The sequence below is a fragment of the Diprion similis genome, chromosome 6 (genome assembly GCF_021155765.1).
Source record: "Diprion similis isolate iyDipSimi1 chromosome 6, iyDipSimi1.1, whole genome shotgun sequence".
Classification (NCBI taxonomy): Eukaryota; Metazoa; Arthropoda; class Insecta; order Hymenoptera; family Diprionidae; genus Diprion; species Diprion similis.
The window spans coordinates 19,146,050-19,161,138 of record NC_060110.1 but is presented as its reverse complement, the minus strand read 5'-3'; the positions used below and the strand labels follow the sequence as shown (position 1 = coordinate 19,161,138).

Below are 15,089 nucleotides of genomic sequence, written 5' to 3'. Positions count from 1 at the left end.
AAAATTCAAACATATCCTATTCTATCTCGTCTACGTAATCGGTAATAATTATTATTACGTAGGAAAAGTATTCTTTACTCGTACAACGTGAGCGTAATTTTTCATTGACGCAGGAGTATCGTATTTCCACTGTGGATCAATCTTGTGAATATGAAACGTTTGACCATGATGATTAAAAAAAAAAAAAAGTAAAAATATAATCAATATCCCCATTTCTATATCATAATATCTACTATAATGTGGAGTGTCGTTTTTCATGCTTGTTCAAAGATACACATTATACATTTCTATAACGTTGTTGACATTATAATAATTATATGGCGTACGGATGAAGAAAAAGATACCTAAAAGAATCATGGTACCTACTATTGAACATTTTTCAGATTATATTCGTCTATATTGCTAAATACTTTTATTAAGTCTCGTACCTTAAATATCTTATTACCTACTATGCTAATAAATAATTATAATGATAAACTACATGCTGTTCCAAATATTTTGAAAATCTAATAAATCGATCACAAAACGTTACTCACACAATTAATCTTTTACTCCTTCCACCCTTATCCTTTGCCCGGTGGCAGTGAAAATCATATATCTAAGTACCACGACTTTTCTACCAAATGTGAGAGATCTATTTTTTCAGGATAATGGACAGCTTATGAAGTCATTGCAATCATACTATCTCGGGTGCCATCAGTGACTCGGATACGTCAAGCAAGAGTTCGCTGTCATTTACTTTGCCGTCATCTATCATTTTCACAGCCAGTAAAATGGTACCTAACGTATTGTTAGATTAGTTCAAGGTACCTGCTGAGCGAAAAAAGATGTCACATGAGTACAGGAATCATAGGAAATGATTGAAAATGTTTTTTATTCTTAGAAGCTTATAATTGGCTGTGAATTCATTGATTGATGGTAACTTTCACAGTTTGATCGAAATCATACAATAATAATTGTAACAACTGGACAAATAATTATTTCTATTTGATTTACAAACGTATAGGATCAACACAATTAAATCTTTTCAGTGTAAAATTTACAAGTGATTATGTACTTTGAATGATTGCAACAATGATAACTATTTCTATTATGCTGATAAAAAATTATGTAAAAGGTGCCGTTCAATTTCGTGTGGACGTTATACGTATATGTATATATAATACTTGCTGTGATTCAGCAGAATTTCTTAAGAAAAAACTGCAACAGTTAAAACCCAATATTACCGTTCCAAACATGAGACCTAAGAAAACAAACGAAATGAATCACACTTGCACACCTTCGTAAAATTCAATCTAATCTACTTATGAATGTAACAAGTATATGCATATCACGTTGCATTAATGATACTATCTACTGTCGTACTAATTTACAAATGTATTTGAATTTGAATTGAAAGTATTCTAACGGGTTAAAAAAATAATAGATGTTCACTTGTTAATTAGAAGACAATTCCTTTAGTTAGCAGTAACGTTTTGAGGTAACATATGTCCAGTGTCACCTAAACAACGCAGAGTTACTCTGCCAGAAGGAGATATAGCAATCCAAGTAATACTTGCATGATTCAATGACAAACGTAGCCAAGCTTCTGGCGGAAATTGCAGAGCTCTGTAAAGAAATTAGTAACTTCCTTTTATTAGTTGTTTATGTTTTTGTATTATTGAATATCAGCAATGTAAAAATAGAAATTTATTGATTATTTATTCACCAAATGACATGACCGGAAATTATCAATCTTTACCTGCAGACGAAGTATCTTATCACATTTGCGTGACATACTAGAAGGGTATAGGAATCTTGCGTCTGCTTAGGATCTGCCCTGTGAAAGTATCTCCTAAATGCAGCTTCTATTCTAGGTCCATCTTGAAAAAACTGCTGCAACAAGCTGCTTATGAAACATGCTTTACACAAAGAGACGAATAACAGAACAACACTTTTCATATATGCTCTTCGCTTGACGTCATTATTCTCTGGCTGTGAGAATTTAGAACTGACTAAAAAATTAAAACTAGCATAAAACAACTCTGAAGAACAACAAAAATCACAAAAATACTTATAATACTTACATATTTTTCAGGTTTCCAATGACCAACCGGTGGTTCAGGAGGAATAGGCGCTCCCTCTTCTAGAAGACTGTCGTCCTTCGTAGGAACTTCGGGAAAATTCTTTTCTATAATTTTAGACGTCTCTTGAGCCCGACTCATTGTGGATCTGACGATCATCGTGTAAGGGTACTTTAATTCAACAAGCCGCGATCCAGTAGATTCTGCCTGTATTCTGCCTGAAAAATGAACGTTGTATACAAATCCGAAATGTTTATTAATAATCCGCAGAAACAGTTTGTACAAAATGTGATAGCCAAATCTACTACCAGTAGCATTGGCAACCGTATGACCTTGTCGTCTCAGAGCTACTCACCGAGATTGGTAAGAGTTCTCTCAAAGTCCGTTCTCCCATTTGTATTGTACTGCCCGTGTCGGATAAGGAACAAATGACGTGTAGCCGTCACTTTTTGCCCAGCCAGTTCTTCGTTGTACCTATTCTCATCACTTTCAGTGTTTAACTTGACAGGTTTGACCAAGGACTTTGGCTCGCGTCTGAAAAATATTCAAAGTAATACTGTGATTTTGCATTGACAAAATAAGACAGGCTCCGTGTTATAAAAGTTTCTTTTTTTATCCCGAAAAAAGAACGCGATTTTTAGAACGTTTTGACATGATACAAGCACAAACTTGACGGTACGTTGGTTATGTCAACTGAATTAAGCACGTGAATGTGCAAATAAATGATTCAGGAAGGAGAAAATTTGCGTGATTTGCGCGTTTCACCAAAAAATAACGACCAGATAATTTTGTAGTCCAATCAATCCTAACCTATCCCAATTGTGCTCCCATAGTACAGATGGAGTGTGGTTGGTGGTCCAGGAGGCGTGCACATGCATAGATTCACCGCCACCGTAAACATTGTAATAAAGCAGCGCAGCTCCGCCGACAACGCCGAGTCCGGAGATCGCATATTTTTGAAATTTGGTAAATCCTGACATCTTACGATAAGTAGTTACGTGAATCTACATTTATCTTTATGCCGTGCGTGTGCGAAGTTGAAATGACGTTTTTGAAGCCTGGCCACATACACGCCGGTCACAACGTTGGCGGAAGCCGTCGTCAGCTGTGATGAGCTGCGGTGGAAACGAACTTCCATAGACCTTATAAAAATGAAGAGGACATGCTTCGTCTTTCTGCATAGATCAGTGCTTTCTGCTCATGTCCGAAGAACGAAGAGACTACAAGATCGTACAAACCAAGTATGAAAATAATTCAAAATTCAAAAGTGCGAAATTAAAGACATTATTTTCTAATCATCTTTGACACTCGATACCGAATTCACATTTAATCCGACGTCTCGTCATTGGCGGAAAAATTTAAAGCAGTTCTCCCCGGGCAGATTTTCGAGAAGAATACTCAGCGGATAAGTGGGCCGAGGGTCATAAAAAGCCGTATTATCGTTCCAGTAATCTCTGTTTCGGCGGGAGCCATTCAATACGCAATCCCATAAGATCTTACAAGGATCTTACTTGTTGAAGATCTTCAGTCAATGTAGAGATGAAACATGTTGATCAACTGAGCTAAGTACCATGCAATGCCGCTGTCAGAAAAGAGATGGCAGCACTGACGACACTGTACTCACTGAACTTTATACACAGAAGTCGAGCCGAAGCGGTGTGCGTGTGCGAGACAAGTTAAACGTATGCAACGCCTATGTAACGACAGTCTGGAAGCACAGAGCAGAGCGGAGATTTCCCGAACACGGAGTACAAAACTCGGGAGTTCCCCAACGTGATCAGCTCATGCCGTAAGGTTAGATGTGAGGCGCATCGCTCGGATTCTTCCGACCAAGAAGCGATTACTCGAGCAGTTTTATGCCGCGCGTGTCGTTACTTTGTGGTTTATACGTTAATAAGAATTAAGTGAAACTATTAAATCCTAGAGCCAAGTAAAGTGTGAGATTCCTGGTTCCGGGGTCACGACGTGGCGTAGTACCATGGATAGAGCAAACCCACCGGACGCTGGTATGTATGTTGCATAAAGTCGTATGTCCGTGATCAACATTCCGATTAACGTATGTATGTTGTAAATCGTATATTTGTTATTTTGATATGTTCTCACAAGTAGGAAAGTTTTATGAAATATTTGATGTCTGTTAGTTGACTCTGTAAGTTCATAGTTTTAGCTTGAAAAAAAACATGCCGTCATACCATACTTCATGAAATTTTACAGAGTCCATCACTTTAAAAGTAGATTTTAAACTAGGTGAAAAACAATAGATGAAAATTCATGCCTTGTTTTATTTACAGGGCAACAAACACATTACAGATATCGTGGAAGAAATAATAATGCTAATAACAACAGAACACCGTATCGACGTGGTGATCATTCCCAAGATCATAATGCCAATGCAAAGTGAGTTCTCTAGACCCAAATAATCTCCAGCATTTTCCTGCTTCTGAATTTTACTATTGTAATCAATTCTCCAATTATTTTGTACAGAAAATTTTTTACATTTTGTATTTGGTAGATCACTTTTGTGCTCCAGTTCTTCTTTATACAATCAGAATTTTTTTTCGCAAACTTTCAAATAATAAATCTATATATATTGTACAAAATATGACAACGCATTTGATAGAATTCAATTGCTGATTGTAATCTTGAATTTAACCTTTAGACTGCTGGAAAGTCTAAATATAGTCTCTGACTGTGATCGGAATTTTACATATGTTATTTACATACATTTTGAGACTTTCTAAGGTGAATAATATCATTGATAACCAGCCGTAATTCAAAGCTTCATAACGATAATTATCACCATTAGTCTAGTGATTGATGAATCGTGAATATATTACATAAGGATATTCCAGTCCTATATAATTATTCTTTTTAGAAATTTTCCCAGAAAATGAATCTACTCCTTAGTTGTATTTTTAATATTCTATTTAATATGTAATAAATTTTAATCAGAGCAGTATTTGCATAATCGTATATACTTATTGATAGAACCATACTTAATAGGCAATTACACTTTGCAAAGTCTTATGAAATTTCTTGAAATAATATGGTATTCCTTAATTCCACAGCAAGAACAGAGATCAGCATCGTAGCAGAAGTAGTGGTTCCACTCGGCAACCAACTAATAGGGATCAGTATAGTACACGATTCTTCAATTTCAAACGATTGAATGATTTGAGTACAAGCAATAGTGATGATGTTGTTACAACATTAACCAAGAAGAAAGCTGACTTCGAAGAATTATTAAATAACATTGCCACCCCAGATCTCATGGTGGTCACATTGCGTGTTTTGACCAATGTTTCACAAGCTAATTTTGCTGAAATTGTAACTAGTGTACTAAGCCACGCTTGCTCACCTAAATTCCTCAAAGAATTGGAAAGTTACTTGACAAAACTGGCATTCGAGAGTACTACTGATAAGATAAAGAATAGGCTATACCACGAAGACAAGGACAATTTTTGGCAAAACCTGATTGTACTCTTCAAAAAAATCATGGAACTATTACCGAGTAAAGCCAGGGACGAATTAACGCCCATTTTACAAAAAATAATCCCAATTACCACAGCTATTGAGCTTAGCAATGGATACAAAGTTCAGCAACAGTTGAAAAATGATGCGTCAAATATGCTTCAAGAGTTGGAAGAAGAAATTAAAAAAATTGAAGATAAAAACAAACAACGTGAGATACCTTCTCACGAAGTTGTGGTGGAAGAGAACCCACCTGAAGATTTCAGATCATTAAGCGTTATACCAACAATAGACGACTTGTATAATCAAAAACCTTTTATCAGGGCTTGCAAAATAAAAGATGCATATGATTCTGTTGAACATTACTTGGATGTTCAGTTTCGTTTGTTACGCGAAGACTTTGTATCTCCTCTGCGCAGTGGCATACAAGAGTATTTGCATGGCCCTGTGAAATACCGAAATAACGATCTTCGAATTTATAAAAATGTAACACTCATAGCCCCGGATGTTGCCAAAAATAGTAGTGGAATTTTAATTTCATTTGGTGTACTAAAAGTAAAGTGGCGTACATCGAAAAGGTTCATGTTTGGTGGATTATTACTTCTGAGTAGAGATAATTTCAACACAATTCTCTTTGTGACCGTTGCTAATCGCGATGAAAAAGAACTCGAAAAAGGATTCGTTTTGATAGAACCTTGTGAGAGTACAAAAATCACTCGAGATTTATATAACACCAAATTTGTTATGTTGGAATCCAAAATATATTTCGAACCATATTTAGTAGTCCTAAATGCTATGCGACTTATGAGGGAATCCAACTTCCCAATGACAAAGTATCTCGTAAATGCAGATACTTCCACTTCTCTGCCTCGTTACCTTGCACCAGGTCAAATGCTGCAATACGAAGATTTCAGTCTTCCTATTGGCGGATATCATTTCTGGCCAAGTGCAAAGGAAATGAAATTAGATGAAACACAGTACAATGCATTCAGGTGTGCCCTTACACAAGAGTTTGCAGTAATCCAAGGACCACCAGGAACAGGAAAAACATTTATTGCATTGAAAATAGTTGGTACTTTGCTGAATAACAAACAATATTGGAAACCTCATGGACCAATTATTGTTGTTTGTTTGACAAATCACGCATTGGATCAATTTCTGGAAGGTATTCTCCGGCACACTAAATCCATAGTTCGTGTTGGCAGCAGATCGAAAAGTGAAGCTTTAAAAAATTTCACACTAATGGAAAGACGCAAGGCAGTCCAAAGTGGTCATAGGAATCATGCGTGGCCAGTAATGTATGAGGTGAAACATGAATTGGAGAGTGTTCTGAGTTCTATTCAAAGAATGCGCGCATCTCTTAAGCATTTGACCACTGCGGAGGCTATTGCTCCTTTGAACTGTCTGCAAGAATATTGCCATGACGTAGAATTGCAGAGAATCAAATCCAATGAAGAACTGGTAAACTTGATTGTGAGTACCAATATAACTATGGTTCCACAAACTTCACCACCAGTTCAAGATCTGGAAGGTGCTACAGCTGAAAATATCCCTGAAGAAAAACTTCCATTTGATGAAAACATACACATGGATGATGAATTAGAACTCAACTTGAATTTTCAAGTTGATGATTCTGACAAACCTATTTTTCCCTTGAGAAGTATAGATATGCTGATTCACAGGCTGAATAAACAAATACTTGAGTACAGAGGGTTAGACCCAGAAATGCATGCTCTACCGTTTGATCCAACCATTGAATGGGAAGAGGATTTAAATGCATTATTTGTTCAACGAACAAATCTGCAGGTAAGCTTTGCTATCAACCAAATATGTATAAATGTAAAACTTATGTACAGTAGAATAAAAATAACAATGTTCTAGTCAAAACTATTTATTTCAATTCGTACTCATGAAATTATAACGATAATTGACGTCAAAGGAAAAATTTCCTGTAAGATAGAATGAGGTGTAAGGGTATGCAATTTAAACTTAGTGAGAATACTGATCACATTTTTTTACGAAAATCTGTCCATAATTGTAGCAAATGAAATTATTATTATTAATTGTACTCAATTTTACAGCGAAAATTGAATCAACATCCAATAATAAACCCTAACCAAAGATTCCCAGCCAGCAATCCTCGCTGGAGAATGTACTGGAAATGGGTAAATATAAGCTATGAAAATGTAATGCGTAAAGTAACTGAGCTGGAACGTACGTCTCGTCGATTACGCTCAAAATTGGATGAAGCTAAACAACTGGTTGATTTGGCTGTACTGCGGGAACATGACGTAATTGGGCTTACCACAACAGGTGCTGCCAAACAGCATGCATCATTACGTGCTCTTCATGCCCCCATAGGTAAATTTTGATCGCAATCAAACGATCATATGACAGTATTTATAACTCCACTTCACAGTAAGTCATGTCCGAGTGAAGAATCAGTATGAGTTACACACACACACATCCATTTAGTCAAAAAAAGATTTATGGTAAAACAGCTACCATTGAAGGAGCGGATTCAAATATGAAAGGTTTTGCATTGAAAAGTGAAAATATTGTTGAACATTTTTGTAGAATTTATAAGATTCTCAATAACGCGAAGAAGATGAAATTCATTCTCAGTACCTTTTTATTTTTGATGATGTGAAATTATATTCAGTATTGTCACTTCGCGATTATTATTTTTAATTATAATTAGTATTCATTTATTTGTTTCCAAATTTTTTTACCCTCTTAGTACTGGTGGAAGAGGCGGCAGAAATTCTTGAAGCACACGTTGTGTGTTCTTTGACTAAGGATTGCCAACATGTGATCCTGATTGGGGATCACAAACAACTTCGACCAAAGGCGTCTGTTTACAAACTAGGCTCAAAATACAACTTGAACATATCGCTCTTTGAAAGAATGGTTAATATCAGAGGTGACTGCACACAATTAGCATATCAGCACAGGATGAGACCACAGATCGCCAAATTAATATCCCCATCAATTTATCTGACACTTTATAACCATCAATCAGTACTTGACTACCCTGCGGTAAGAGGATTGGTGAAAAATCTATTTTTCCTAAATCACAACAACCATGAAAATAGCCATAATAACGAGGAAAGTTGGACGAACCCATTCGAAGCGCAATTTCTAGTGGCATTTGCTAGACACCTGATACTACAAGGTTACAGCGGCACAGAAATCACTATACTTTGTACTTATACAGGACAATTATTTGCTCTTATGAAGGTAATTACAGTGCTTGCTCCTCAATCGTTGAAAATAGTTATATCACCAACTTTGATGAATTTTTAGAACTTGGTTTCGAATATGTAATAATGTCATGTAAACTAACTGAAATTCCCGTATCATCACATGCTTGTTAAATTTTGAAGTAATATTGAGCTAAGATTACATTGCTTTATACTTTACAGGAAACTGCTCGTTATATGATTCTCAATCAGGTACGTGTAACGACAGTTGATAATTACCAAGGTGAAGAGAATAGGATCATTCTTCTCTCACTTGTACGCAACAATGGGGAAGGGAACATTGGATTCCTAAAAGAGGAAAATAGAGTGTGCGTGGCCTTGTCTCGTGCACGTGAAGGTCTCTATGTAATGGGAAACATGAAGGACCTTCTTACAAAAAATGAGATCTGGCCAAAAATTAATGCTGTTTTAGAAGATGAGAAGGCCATAGGTGATACACTTGAATTGAGATGTCAAATACATTCCGACCAATTGATAAAGGTAATAATTCATTGAGATAATTATTATTGGTCAGGATACTGACTGTCTTACCCATGGAAGTCATTTCATTCAACTACAATTTATTCACAGATACAGAATGTCAGTGACTTCCAACAATGTCCAGAAGGTGGTTGCTTGAAGAAATGTGACGCTGATTTAGTATGTGGACATTCTTGTACCAGTATTTGTCACACATTGGATAGGGAGCACAATGAGTTTCAGTGTAGGCAAGCCTGCATTAAAAGTTGTCCGAATGATCATCCTTGTCCGCTCAAGTGTTTTGAAGGTTGTAAACCATGTAGAGTAATGGTAGATCGTCAGCTAAAATGTGGGCATACCGTGCAAATGCCTTGTGGATGTGATGTAGAAACATTTCCATGCTATATTCAGGTATGTATGCAGAGTTGTGCTCTTCAATAGGAGCGAAAATTTTGCTCTCATGGGTCACAAAATAAATTTATTTTCTAATTTCTTTTACATTAATTATAAGCGAAAGATTTGTTATGAATAAGATTACAACTTCTGTAAAAAAATATCGCTTTCTTCTTTTACATAGGTAGATGCCGTATTACCACATTGCAATCATGAAATTAAAAAACCTTGTTATCAACCTGTTGAAAGGTGCAAGTGCCCACGTCTTTGTGAGATTCGTTTGGCATGTGGTCATAGTTGCACACTGACTTGCCATGCTAATGCGGATCCCGATCATATTGAGGTAAAGTTTAATTCTTCGATAATATATTAAAATAATGGAAACACTATTGTACGAATTCGATATTTGATGCGTATTTTTTTTATAGTACCTCTGCTATAAAGATTGTACAAAAAATAATGTTGGGTGCACTTCGAACCATCCATGTAAGAAACGATGCCATGAGTCATGTGGAGAGTGTACCATATACGTACAAAAAACGCGCTCCTGTGGCCATTATTATAAGAAGATTCAATGCGCTGTAAATGTAGAAGATCAGATATGCGAAAGACCTTGCAAGCGTGTTATGAGTTGTACTCATAAATGTGATCGGCTATGTCATGAAGTTTGCGGTGGCTGTAAAGTAAAAGTGAGTATAATTTTAAAAATACCACCGACCAATAGATTTTGGGTTTTCTCATGATGTAAAATATAAGTCAAGTTTTCGAACAAGATATGTTACGAATTCTTATCAATTTATTCTTGTATGACAAATCAAAAACCTGTTTCTCAATTGATCAACAAATATATTACCTATTCTTTCGTAAAATCTACCTAAAAATTAAAGAAGTAAGTAATTGAATTAGTTAACGAAATCTTACGAATATTTTTCAGGTAAAGAAACCCAGTCCTTGTGGGCATACTGTGGAAGTCAAATGTAGCGAAATACCAACACGTTCCAAATGTAGTGCTAAATGCCAACGCATATTAATATGTGGTCATCCCTGTGCAGCAAAATGCAAAGAACCATGCACCTTAAATTGCAAAGTAATGACTCGGCGCACTGAACCTGGACTGTGCGGGCATATTTTCTCAGTGCCTTGTTACTTGCGAAGCATTGGTGAGTATTCCATGAACAGAGACAGGTGAAGGTAAAAAATTTAGTGTTTCATGTATTCAGACTTTAACTATTTAAATTTCTTTTCACTTTTGTGCTTTGTTACACTGCGTAGAAGCACTTTGTCTGATCTTACCAATTTTTTGTGTATCTATTTAGGAATTATTGCAAACCAAATTTCGGTTGAAGATCGTAGAATTTTATTACCAAATGTTAGCTATTGAAAACTCTGGAACCAGAGCCCAAAACATTATTTTTTATAATCATAGAAGGTACTTTTATACAGTATAACAAAGTTTCAAAAATGAAAAAAAATCGGAGTAGTTTAAGTTTAGAGGGTAATTGAGTTAACCTAGGTCCTCCATTTTAATTAGTAGGTATTGGATTTCTAACACGAATAACATTAATTTAATTAATTGATTGTTGATCATTCTCCCTGTCTAGAATTAAACTCTACAGAGATACTGATGTACTGTAAGGAACCATGCAGAACACAACTAATGTGTGGGCATGTATGTGGCGGGACATGTGGAAACTGCAAGCAAGGCCGTATGCACATCTCTTGTAGGGAGCCTTGTGGCAACATTCTTGTTTGTGGACATAAGTAATTGATATTTTAATGCTAACAATAAGCGCATAATGAACGATGCTAAAATCTGAAATTATCAATCGATTGTTTCACGTTTCTGTAAATGAACTCATCTGCTCAACATTACTCAATGATCCAATCAAAATATAAAACCAATTATCACAAATATTTTTAGTAAAAATGTCATCATGCTCACACAATCTTGTTATCAATTTTGTAGGTGTGATGTACCGTGCAGGCAGGAATGTCAACCCTGTAAGAAGCCTTGCGAAATCAAATGTGCTCACAACAAATGTAACAAAAAATGTGGAATGCCGTGTACCGGATGCAAAGTTAGTACATGCAAAATTAATCATATAATTCATTATAAAGCTTTTGAAAATGAATAAACCATCACCAACCCTAGTAGCGATACGCATATCATGCGCGACTGCAGAACAAGAACAGTTGAGTTATTCAGAGTGTCAATGGGGACTTGAATGGCAACTTACCAAAATTGTAATACGATCACCTCATTCAGCTGCTGAATCACCAAACTCAAGTTTGAACTCGGTTAGGCTACACTTTGGCAATCTTTCTGTAGTTTCCCTTGGCCCTTGTGCGAATTTTCACAGTGTCTATTGAACATGTTGTGATGACTGCAGAGGCATAATGATGATCACTAACCAATTCTTCCCTCACACCGCAGCGATTATTATTATTACTATCATTATTATTATTATTGTTATTATTATTAAGAGTAATTTTACTAATTGAATCCAAAAATTCAGCAATCAGTCTAGTGGCCTAATACTTAAATTATTTGACACACAGAAAGTGCAGTATGAAGTTTAGGGCATTTATTACAGTATTGATCGAATACTCGTACTACTCATAATATTGTTGTTTTTGGGTTTTGATATTCTGGTATCAACGAATTTTCTTGAATTTCTAACTCTGTCTACAAGTCTACAGGTAAATGGATTTGATTTCAACTTTCACAGGCTTATCGGAAATCTTACGTCAACATCCTTTTCACAAGCCAGTAAATTTTGAAAAAACGGTGTTTCTTTTGTTGATACATATTATGTGGGGAATAATTTTTTTTCTTATTTTTCAGGAACCTTGCATACGGAAATGTGAACACCAAAAATGTAATAAACGCTGCTATGAACTATGCAATATAGAACCATGTATTGAACCTTGCAAGAAGATGTTAAAGTGCAATCATCCTTGTGTTGGCTTCTGTGGTGATCCTTGCCCACCATTATGCCGAATTTGTGATGAGGAGGAACTCACAAGAATTTTATTTGGAAATGAAGATGAACCAAATGCTAGGTAAACTTGCAAAATTAAAAATAACTTTTGAAATCATCGTTTTGTCATGAATATAATAACAAGTTACAAATGCTAAACCTTACTATACAACTTACTAACAGACTTTGCACAACGTTTGCAATCTTGATAGGTTTATATTTCTGGAAGATTGTGGTCATTGCATAGAAAGTGACGCACTCACAACATGGGTATCAAAATGCAGTGAAACGATTCAAATGAAAACTTGCCCTAGCTGCAAAACTCCTATAAGAAGGTGTATGAGAGTCATGAACCAAATCAAAAAAGATATGGCTGATGTACTGCAAGTAAAGATGAAAGTATTTGGTAAACCGAACACACAAAAAATACGGCAACAAAATATCCTTGCAGAAATACTAGATATGAAGTCTAACTCGGATGTAGCAGGTACTTGCACTAAATGAACTATATGTATATTTCAATACTACTAAGTCTTTCATCATTCGATTACAACAGCCTATTTGATACATTATGTAGATATATCTATTTATCTATTCTCAAGAAACTATAAATTCTACTAGGAACAATTCGTATTTTTACAATTATCTACCTTATAAATTCCTTAAAAATCTCATTTCATGTGTTTCGTTAAGATTCAGAATTCCGGGATTTGAAGAATTTATTACAAAACTTATGGGACAACGGAACCTTCATAAAAAATCAAAGAAGACAAACTTTAAGTTTACAAGAACTTGCCGCTGTTGAAACCGTGTTGAAACTTCTACAGGAGATGCTTGACATACTGAAGTCAATAAAAAACCGTTCTGTTAAATCTTATCAGCATGTGAAAAATCAATTTCTTATGCTCGTGGAGTTTCTTCCAACACAAGGGCAAATATCTACCCAACAACTTGAAGATATTGTACTAGAAATTCGACGTCTAAGTTACATGGTATGCTGCTTGATCACACTTACAAATTTTGATCATTAAATACCTCCAGTAGTCTTCAGAACTTAGAATGTTGTTCAAATCATGTGCTCACTATTGTATAATAAAAGAAGAAAATCCGCATTTTTCCTTCAAATGTGAGGGATGATGTATAATGTCGATTAGCATCAACTTTTTCACTTCCTTGTGGGATACACATATTTAAAAAAATTATGACCATTTGAATATGATTTTGCACTTTGAGGCAATATGTAAACTCTGTAATTCTGAAGGTCTTAAAAATTTCAAATCGGATTATATTTGAAATATGATACCGTTGGTTGGGAAAAAAAGAAGAAAACGGTAATATTCAGATTTTAATTCTATCAAACATTTATGTTACAGGCGAAACTGTGCGAAATAGATGATAACAAATCTGGAATTGCTCACGAAAAAGAATATGATGCGGTATTGGTAAAACTGTTGAGCATTCAAAAATTTACCAAAAACAGGGAATTGGAAGTTAAACAGGGAATACAGATTGCAATACAGCAGTTTGATACTAACATTGTCCAAGAACGGAAGTTGATTGTCAAAGCAATGGGCTTTACGCAAGGCCATTGGTTCAAGTGTCCAAATGGCCACTATTACACGATAGGTGAATGTGGTGGGGCAATGCAGGAAAGCAAATGTATAGAGTGTCATGCCAAAATTGGTGGCAGTTCGCATCGTTTGAGATCTGATAACAGAGTGGCTACAGAAATTGATGGTGCTACACGTCCCGCTTATCCTTAGTTCCTTATTTGCCTACCCACAATCCATAACATTTAAATGCATATTATACATCTGTTAAATCCTAATCTATCTTTACATTTTAAAACTTTCTAAGTATCATAGTTGTGCCAGTGAACAATTGACTCCAATCATGCATGTTTTTCGGAGCCTTATTAGCATTCAGTTTAAAAAATATGAGTGACAATGTAATGATCTGCAAAAAACTGAACAGCTTTTTTTATATATTATTTTTCCATTGAATATATATATATACACTCAGGTCGCAATACAAATCCTTGTTCTTTGTGCATTTAAGTACAGTTTTCTAAATGGTAAAATTTCTACAATAATTAAAATTACCCAATTCACTGTAAGCAATTGAGTGTGAGTTACGTTAGACCTGTTGGTGACAATAAATAGCATAAAAATCAGGTGTCACTTTCAGGGAAATAGGTATGAAGCTGTTGAGTTTCACTCTTCACATAACCGATGAATATCTCAATGAAAACACCTGAATTATAATAAGATCAATTTTCTATATTTACATATGCAATGTATGTAGACACCAGACAAAAAGGACTTCAAAGTTTATCTTCTACTATTGAGTAGAGAGTGTGCACTTTTGAAAGAGATTTCGTCAAATAATCAGCCGTGATAAGAATGATTCCTATTACCCACATGTGCTGTTTAAGAAATTACAGAATAATTGCCTTTCTC

At 35.4% G+C, this 15,089-nt stretch overlaps 2 protein-coding genes across 3 annotated transcripts; one reads left to right on the top strand and one right to left on the bottom strand.

Annotated features, from left to right (window-relative positions):
• Positions 1 to 966: 966 nt before the first annotated feature.
• LOC124406817 (serine/threonine-protein phosphatase Pgam5, mitochondrial-like) lies at positions 967 to 3,179 on the bottom strand. 2 transcript variants are annotated; one of them, XM_046882436.1, is made up of 5 exons: positions 2,874 to 3,179; positions 2,419 to 2,597; positions 2,067 to 2,281; positions 1,742 to 1,875; positions 967 to 1,608 (listed from the first exon to the last, which is right to left on the bottom strand). In XM_046882436.1, the coding sequence occupies exons 1-5, from the start codon at positions 3,041 to 3,043 to the stop codon at positions 1,458 to 1,460; spliced, it is 849 nt and encodes a 282-aa protein (XP_046738392.1). In that variant the 5' UTR covers positions 3,044 to 3,179; the 3' UTR covers positions 967 to 1,457. The 2 variants fall into 2 exon arrangements, with proteins under 2 accessions (XP_046738392.1, XP_046738393.1); XM_046882437.1 differs by having other exon boundaries at positions 1,742 to 1,872.
• An 862-nt stretch (positions 3,180 to 4,041) lies between these two features.
• LOC124406894 (NFX1-type zinc finger-containing protein 1-like) lies at positions 4,042 to 14,574 on the top strand. Its single transcript, XM_046882556.1, has 16 exons — positions 4,042 to 4,069; positions 4,355 to 4,460; positions 5,132 to 7,340; positions 7,616 to 7,895; positions 8,275 to 8,774; positions 8,960 to 9,277; positions 9,368 to 9,667; positions 9,834 to 9,992; positions 10,078 to 10,338; positions 10,584 to 10,809; positions 11,251 to 11,410; positions 11,616 to 11,727; positions 12,495 to 12,712; positions 12,843 to 13,117; positions 13,324 to 13,622; positions 14,004 to 14,574. Exons 1-16 carry the CDS (start codon positions 4,042 to 4,044, stop codon positions 14,391 to 14,393), a joined length of 5,841 nt encoding a protein of 1,946 aa, XP_046738512.1. The 3' UTR covers positions 14,394 to 14,574.
• The last annotated feature ends 515 nt before the right edge of the window (positions 14,575 to 15,089 follow it).

Excerpts from the sequence above, each read along its gene's own strand:
- LOC124406817 (XM_046882436.1), bottom strand. The coding sequence starts at position 3,043 with ATGTCAGGATTTACCAAATTTCAAAAATATGCGATCTCCGGACTCGGC. Across the intron at positions 2,598-2,873 it reads TGGGAGCACAATTGGGATAG|ACGCGAGCCAAAGTCCTTGG; the intron begins GTTAGGATTGAT and ends AATATTTTTCAG. Across the intron at positions 1,609-1,741 it reads ATAAGATACTTCGTCTGCAG|AGCTCTGCAATTTCCGCCAG; the intron begins GTAAAGATTGAT and ends ATTTCTTTACAG.
- LOC124406894 (XM_046882556.1), top strand. The coding sequence starts at position 4,042 with ATGGATAGAGCAAACCCACCGGACGCTG. Across the intron at positions 7,896-8,274 it reads TGCTCTTCATGCCCCCATAG|TACTGGTGGAAGAGGCGGCA; the intron begins GTAAATTTTGAT and ends TTACCCTCTTAG. Across the intron at positions 13,118-13,323 it reads GTCTAACTCGGATGTAGCAG|ATTCAGAATTCCGGGATTTG; the intron begins GTACTTGCACTA and ends TGTTTCGTTAAG.